General features: G+C 42.6%; 1 protein-coding gene across 2 annotated transcripts in view; it reads left to right on the top strand.

The window, feature by feature from the left end:
* The first annotated feature begins 2,058 nt into the window (after positions 1-2,058).
* Positions 2,059-8,366, top strand: part of slit2 (slit homolog 2 (Drosophila)) — a 164,763-nt gene continuing 158,455 nt past the window's right edge. Inside the window, exons 1-3 of one of the 2 annotated variants that reach the window (XM_064337515.1) lie at positions 2,059-3,609; positions 4,493-4,564; positions 5,674-5,745. In XM_064337515.1, the coding sequence (XP_064193585.1) occupies positions 3,407-3,609; positions 4,493-4,564; positions 5,674-5,745 (347 nt within the window). In that variant the 5' untranslated portion in view covers positions 2,059-3,406. The remainder of the gene's footprint in view (positions 3,610-4,492; positions 4,565-5,673; positions 5,746-8,366) is intronic. The other variant, XM_064337514.1, reaches the window with a different exon arrangement.

Here is an 8,366-nt window from a genome sequence, read left to right as displayed (position 1 = left end):
GTCCAAAATGGGAAACATTTACTCTATCGGGGTAAAGTGTATTCTATCAGAGTAAATGTATTCTATCTGGGTAAAGTGTACTCAATGAGGGTAAAGTGTTCTCTATCAAGGTATAGTGTACTATATCAGGGTAAGTGTACTCTATCAGGGTAAAGTGTACTCAATCTGGGTTATGTACTCTGTCAGGGCAAAGTGTACTATATCCGTGTAAAGTGTACTCTATCTGGGTAAAGTTTGCTCTATCAGAAGTGTTTTAACGCTAACCCTTTTGCTGATACATTGTCTCTGTCACTAACCTGCTGTGTCTTGGCGTGCCCTTAAAATGCAGCTCTGATTGGCTCTGTGAGGCAATTTGAGCCCCGGGACAGTATTTGCAGGAACGTCCCAATTATTTATGAATCAGTCTTCACTTGGCCATTGAAAATGAATTGGTGGTAAGATTGGACATCATGCACTGACCCCGCCTAGCAATCCTCCCCCCCCCACCCCCCCATCCCAGCAAATCCCTCATTCCACAGCTGGGTCCCATTCATTGAAAAGCCAGTTTAGCTAGATCAAAGATCAAAGGATACCCATTGGAATTCAATTATTATCACCCTCTAGAGCAGGAAACGTACCGGGCTTGAGTCTCCAAACATCCTTTAGCTGCTTTAACACAGGGGAAAACTAATTGCCTCTCGGGTCCGATCAAACAAACAAACAAATAAACAAATAAATACATGGCATCACTGTGTGATGTGGAGAAAGGGGTTTTCCTGCAGGTTCAGGAGCCATTTTGAACAGGCACTGAAGGGGCAGGCAGACCCTGGAGATTTTTCTCGCCCTGCCCAGGGAGATTTTTTTTTTTTGGGGGGGGGTGTTATTCCACCATTTTCTTACCCCATCTCTTCACTTCTGTCCTTGGGGGCCTCAGGGCAAAAAAAAAAAAAAGGGGGGGGGGGGGGGCAGGTTGGTGGATCACTCAAACAAAAAAATGTGTCCCTGCCCTTGGGGTATTTAATTCTCTTTGTAATGACCTATAAACAAACTGTCAATCTGGACACCTAATCACCACCCCCACCCCTATTGCCCCCCCACCCCCACAGTAGCCTCACATTCCCAACCTGCTTTTTCCCTCAGGTCATGTGAAAGAGAAATTACTTGCCAGATGATCTTTCTGGTCAAGTAAGGGTTACACGAAAGGGTTAAATATAACATTTGCTAAACGGGTGCTGATAATGTTGCTGTTGATGTCCTGGGAGACAAGATGGGGGTGTGTTTAATGTAAAATGTTTCACCCGCAATTGCACATTCCTGGATGAATTGTAAACGAAAAAATTAAAATGGCTTACGTAGGATTTGTCAGATTATGGTATTTACCAAGACCAATCAGGGTAGAGTAATAAAGTCACTGAGTTGCAAAGAATGCCCTCGGATAGACGGAGCGACTAGTTCGCATCCTGCACCACGGGCTTGGCGCATAGTTCCAGGATTAACTTGTTCTTTTGCATATCAGGGAACAGTCTTACATTCTTGCATTACATTCTATAAATAGGTAACCTATCGAACCAACTATTTTTCTTCGTTACATTTTAATTTCACTATTGCAAATATACTTACACCAGAATAAAAAAAATAAATAACCCGAAAACTCCATTGCCAAGGTCGGCGAGTAAATCCTGTCTTAAAACAGAACTGCCTTGCGGAGGGCACTCATATAGGAGAGCTCGTGCATTTGGAATAGTACTTTCATCTGCATTACCACTTGAGCCCAAATAGTGAATTCGGGTACAGCATTCCACATCGTAACTCATTCATAATTCGGCGCGCGCACATGCACATACATGCGCGAACAAATTCAGCCTCGCGCCCACAGCCCACAGGATATTCACGCGGCAGGTAATCGACTCCATTCCGCCGTCTTTAATTTTCAAAACGTGTGCCGTGGCGTATACCTCTTCTCTAGCCCCGTGCTAATACGTCAAAACCCCATGTACAACGGCTAGGTCCCTAGAAGGTGGGAGACACGCCTATGAATTAGATTTTGGGTGGGATTGTAGGCGGGGTTATGGTCCTGGTATAAAGCACAAAACCATGAAGGTTTAAGGAGTTGTTTAGCTTCAGATCGCTGTAAAACCGGGCTGTTACCCTCCACTAAATCAGCTCCCTACGTCATGTGAGAAAGGAATACATACATCGGACTATGAAAAAAGGAAACGTTTGCTGAGCGAAGCGACGCCTGGGAAAAATACGACCGAATGACCACAGGAGAGCTGTCAAACAAATGGATTTTCAGATCTATAAATAGCCCCTATATTCATGCGCAACTGTTTTAAATATTAATTGAGCTTTTGCATACCTGCTTTGATTTTTCTTTGCTTTCGTTTCTTTTTTCTTTTTAAAATAGCGGGACAGTGAGTTGTTTTTGGCTGTATTTTGTTAACTTTTTGCTCATTGCGCCTGTGGATTACTGACTTTATTTTGATTTATCGTTATGAAATTACATTCTGAAAGGTGACAGTTTTCGGCGAGGTGGGTAATTAGCATACTGGAGGACTCCCCGGGTTCTGAACCGTCCCATTTGTCATCAGGTGTCCGTCGGAGAGAGGTCTTCTTTGGGAAGCAAAGCGCAGCAATTGTCTGACGTCTTGTGAGCATTTTATCGGCCATCCAGAAGAAGGAAAAAAACGGGGACTTCTTATTTCTGACGAAAGAACAGCAGCTAGGCGGAGGGGTTTGGTCCTGGATGTTGCAGACTTGCCCGATCTCTTCTCGGTCTCTCAATTCAGCTTTTCGGTAGCGTTTTTACGGACTTGAAGTTGGATTTTTAAAAAAGAACAGTCTGGTCTTCCGACTTTCAGTGACAAGGTGATGGATGTCTAGAGGAAAATCGACACCTTTTCTGCCGAGGTCCTGCGGTTAAAGCTTCTGCATGAATGGTTCGCAACCCAAGCTGTGAACAGCCATTCGCACAGTCTCACCTGGACGGTCCGTGCGTTACAGGGAAATCGGCGCATCTATGTGTGCAGTGTGCGCGTGTATATATAGCTGTACATTTCTCTGATATGTTTAACTGCGTGACGGAACCGTTGCAGTACCAGTGATCCAGTCAGGAGCAGCGTACGACACTTGCGTTGGCTGGAGAAGTGACTTTATTTCAAGCCGCCGCTTGCTGCACGCGCACGGCAAAACGACTCAAGACCTCGTCATCGAAGTGTGTGCAAGGAAATGTAATTTATTTATTTTTTTAAAAAACCGAACAATTCATTCCATTTAGAGAACCAACAGGTCACCGCTGCAGTTTATTAGCAGCGTAGTTATATCGTTTTAGTTTACATCGTCTTATTATTATAGCATTTGTATATTTCTATAAATAAATAAAAACTCCGAGACCTCAGTATACCTTAGTCAAAGCTTTTTTTTTTAAATGTCGCGTTTAGGAAATTTACTGCTGAAAATGAGCATATTTAGGATCGCGACGCTTTCGCTGGGACTGTTGCTGGTGGGTTTCAGCGTCGTGGAGACTCAGCCATGCCCGGCTCAGTGCTCGTGCTCCGGAACAACGGTGGATTGTCACGGGCAGGGATTGCGCAACGTGCCGCGGAATATCCCCAGGAACACGGAGCGATTGTAAGTGCATAATTGAACTCATCCACACAGCTCTTCCGCTCATTAGACAGAAAGAAGTGTGACTACTAATGATGAACATTACGACATGCTTGTGTAATTTTTTTCCCCCGAATTAATGGGGTAATGGAGGTGAAGCAGCTACAGTTCTTGCGTAGGTTGCTGTTTCTTGTGGTCAACCACAATGCCGCAACAGTGCGACGCAGTTTACTTTCACTGATTAGTTAGTGCATTAGCTATAGGACCTAGCACATTGTGAGTTTTACATTTAAGTTGGAATATTTTGTTCACGTATATTTTTCATATATGTCAAAAATGCATTGTTTTGGTCTGGATGTATGCAGATAAATGCATATGCAAGAAAAAAAAATCAGCATGGGCTAGTCGTTGAACACATAATCAGAACTTTAAATGCAACATGTAGAATAATCTGGAATTAAAAGGCTGGAACCGAGTAGATCGTGTGGGAACTCGTTTCTTACAGCCGTTAAAATAATTAAAATATTCCCAGCGGGGGGGGAAGGACAACTTTAGCACTCGCAAGTGCCAGTGGTCCTAGGCACTGAAGATCTAGAACTACATTAAAATGATCACATATAGGCGAAGTACCCGCTGAGTCGATTTCATTTCATTTAAAAATAATGCGCGAGAGAGCCACACTCGTTATACGCAGGTGAATAATAGTCATCTGTAGTAATGTATTTGCCGAGTAAAAATATTAGTTATGTATTTGAACTGGTGGATCGAGGGATCCAGTCTTTATAGAATAATAATAATAAAAAACATTCTGATGATACGAATGCTTTAAGACTGTCTGTTTAATGCCGTATGTCCCCCCCCCCCCCTCACTCTCTCACACTCGCTCTCTCTCATTCTCTCTCTCTAGGGATTTGAATGCAAATAACCTTACAAGAATTACTAAATCAGATTTTGCTGGATTGAGGCATCTCAGAGTATTGTAAGTATTTATACCTTACCTGCATTTATCCAATGTCATATGTGCATTCAGAATATACTGTATAAACTGAAGATATTAATATGTAGTCTATTGAAACAGTATTCCAGTGGGGTAAATGTGCACCTGCAAGTCAAAAGAAGTGCATAGGTGTTGCTATTTGATGGTGGTATTTTATGGTGGCAATGGCCTGTTTCATCCAGTTGATGCGGACATAAAATGTCACGTTAGTGGTCACGACGGCTGAATGGTAAATGAATGAAGCGTTCGCGCAGTGTCCCAGTACATGTCAAATAACAGGAGGCAGTTATACTGCAGTCCGCTGTATCACGTGAGATCTGATGAACATTTGCCCCGCTCGATTTACGAAATAAGTCTGAAATACTCCGACCTGCGCGCACGCTTGACTTGCAGACCTGCAAGGGGCTAGTGTGTATACTGGGGCGTAGTTGAGAATCTGGCGTTTTAAAGTTGTTGGTAATTAGTTCTGATGATGTCTCCTAGTAGCGCATCGAACAGTGATTCATTATACCACTCCTGGCTGGCTACGTAAACGTGCGCAAACAGGGTACATATCTGTAAGGCCTGACATTCATTGTTGCTGAACAGTAGTAGCTTCTGAATGCCGCGCCACGGAAAGCTTAATTAAAAGATCAGGCCGCTTGTCAGAACAGGTTTTTTTTTTTTTTTTTTTTGTGTTCCACCCTAAGAGTGGATTTCCGGGGTGCACGGACCACTTTTCTTAACTCTGTGTTTTCCATGTGAGTCCATGTGTGTTCTAGGAAACCCTCTGTACCCTCCTGAGACCCGGACAAAAAAAAAAAAAGTGACAAGAAATGTTGCAGTGAAAATATTTTCAGAAGTAACAGTAAATGTAAAGTACATTTTATGTTGAATGTCTCTTGTAGTAGTGCGCAGCATGTGTTCAGGCTAGCGGAACATATGGTTCTTGAGTTTTAAGGGCAGAGATTTATGTCCCTTAAATGGGACACAAAAAAAAAAAAAATGAAATGCCGGGGTGTTAGGAGGTTAAGATGCGGAGTGAAATCCAGCGGATGCATCAGCTGACTTTTGCCCCCCATACCCACCCCCCCCCCCCATTGCTTCTATAGACAACTGATGGAAAATAAGATCAGCACTATCGAGAGAGGAGCATTCCAGGACCTTAAAGAACTGGAGAGGCTGTGAGTACATTCTGCCATTTTACTTTCATCACCTTTCCTTCCTGTGTGTGTGTGTGTGTGAGTGTGTGCGTGTGTTTGAGTTTGTGTGTGTGTGAAAGAGAGAGTGTCTGTGTTGAGTGTGAGTGTCGTTTTAAAAAGTATATATTTTACATGTTGAATTACAAAGTTCGAGAAAATATTCATAAATTGTACCAATACCGGTGACACTCAAATTTTATTCAAACATCTCTTAGAGAGTTCAGATGAGAAATCTGTGGCCTATTTTGTAGAAGAGTTCTATCCCAGTCAAATTCTCATGGTTGCCAGTACTTGGCTTCAAGGTTTCACATTCTGATGCTGGATATTTTAGGTTAATTAAAAGTTAAATTTACTATTAATCATATTTGATTGCGGTTGTTGTTTAAAATTTTATGAATCCGTTTTTTTTATTTTAATAGTTGCTCTTCAAAGATTTAGCCTGGGAAGATTAGTCTTGTCATGTAAATCTTTGTTACTTTTATTATTTTCAGTTCTTACTTCCTCTTCTCTTGATTTCCAGTTTAGTGCGAAAGAATAGTGTTTCCAGCTCAGGTTTATGTTTTTTGGAAACGTCTTCTGTAGGCCCTGAACAGACATGTCATAATTCTCGCGGTGAATATTTTCTTTTTCTTCTTCTTCCTGTTCGAGATCGTCACGTCCATTTGATGTAGAGACGTTGTTGTCTGCGGGCCAATTCGTCCTCGGGGCGAGCTAAATTCTCCAAGAATTCCTCTGGAAACCCGAGTTTCTGCTTTGAGGACACGTTTCTAAATGCGTTCAACCTTTGCGCTCGCGAAATCTGGAAATGTTATTTCTTGTATAAATGGGCTTATGACACCTCTTGACTGTTCAGGCATGATTTTAAGGCTGTCAGAATTTCATGCTCAAATGATTTAAAAAAAGGAAGAAAAAAAAAACCACACATTGAAGCAGCTACTGTTATGTTAAATTGTTTGATACCATAGAGTAAGTATTGAATGTTCATCAGTCAGCATGTGAATCTCTTTAGTTATATCGATGAAACGGGGCATTTTACACCCCTCTACCACCCCCCCCCCCCCCAAAAAAAAAAGAAAAACAAAAAATGGAAGGGGTAAACGGAACGTTTTGTAAATCCACATCAGCTGGTAATTAGAGGACTGTAATACTTCTCAAAGAGCCTAATAGTTTTTTTTTCTCTGCAAAATGTTATTATGAATTGAGTCTTTTATACACGAGCAACCTGAAATCTCATGATAACTGTTGGAACACAAAGACACTGTTGCTGTGTAATTGTCTGGCTCGTCCCTAAGCATATTAACTGTAATTTAGAGATCCTGAGTTTAGTATGTTATGAGATGCTCAAAGGAGTCAGCCAGCAACAGCAATTCCATTGTAATCTAACAATTGGACCCTCAGTAGAGAGGAACCAATGGCTGTGTGCATATTTTGGAACATGTTTTTTTTTTTTAATATCAGTATTTCATTGTGTGTACTGGTATGCTTAAAGCAAAAAAAAAACCCCAAACTGAAGGGTCTAGGGCAGTGGTCCCACGTTGAGCAGTGCAGCCCCCTTTAAGTTCGGTCACACTGTGGCTGGCGTGCCTCATTCTGACAGGTGTAGGGCTGAGCTATGGACCCCGAACCTGGACAAAAAAAAGCTAACGTCCTGCTCTCTCTCTGTCAAATCCCAACCCGTGGCTCGAACGGCCAGCCTGGCTCTGTTCGGCTTGAGGAACCACACGTTCTTTAACCCTCTAGACCCCGGCGGGGTGGGAAAGCAAGCCGACCGTCCTGCTCTGATACGGCGTCAGAGGACCGCGATGCGCTCGGGGTGTTTTCCGGAACCTCTGAAGATCACGGCCTGTTTTTTGCGAGGACCGGTCCTTCCTGTGTTCGGTGCGAGCTTTCCGTCGGCTCTGTCTGACGTGGCCGATGCACGGGGCTTTCATACTTCCGCAGGAGAACGACAGAGAGGATCATACGGACCATTATTTATTACCTGAGCGGTTGAGAGTCGACACCATGCGCCCACTGCCTGTTTCTCTTAAAGTTTTGGTTTATAGATTGAGGGTTGGGGGTGGGCGGGGGGTGAGGGAGACGTACAAATCTGACCATAAATCGTTTTTTTACCTGTTGATGTTCGGCTGCAGTTGGAATGATCTAGGCTCGAGGGGCTGTTTTTAAGGTTGGGGGTCCTCGTGGACGTTTTGAAGTGTGTGCGCGCCGTTCGTTTCGATAACATCTGTTTTAGGGGTTTTCAGGTTTTGGCATGAAATTATATAGCGTATTTGACACCGGTTTCAAGGGTGCTCTGGCTGTTTAATGCCTCTGTGATTGCCAAGTTTATGTGATGGAGAAGCTATTCTGCATCTGCAAGGTAAAGGAAGAGCAATATTACAGTGCACTATAACTCTGATAAACTAGAAATGGACTGTAACAAAATAGACACACAACACCATCCTAATACAATACAATAGAACTGACATTCTCCATATTGGATAAATTATAGAATTTAAGTACATTATTGACATAATTGTAAGGACATTCCAAGATAGTATTTAAGTCATGCATTGCAAACATTTTTTATGATTTCATGAACAACCTAGAACATAAAAATTAGA

Source organism: Anguilla rostrata, chromosome 5, assembly GCF_018555375.3.
Source record: "Anguilla rostrata isolate EN2019 chromosome 5, ASM1855537v3, whole genome shotgun sequence".
Classification (NCBI taxonomy): domain Eukaryota; kingdom Metazoa; phylum Chordata; class Actinopteri; order Anguilliformes; family Anguillidae; genus Anguilla; species Anguilla rostrata.
Note: the sequence above shows the minus strand (reverse complement) of the source record. Positions and strands in the feature narration are given on the sequence as shown.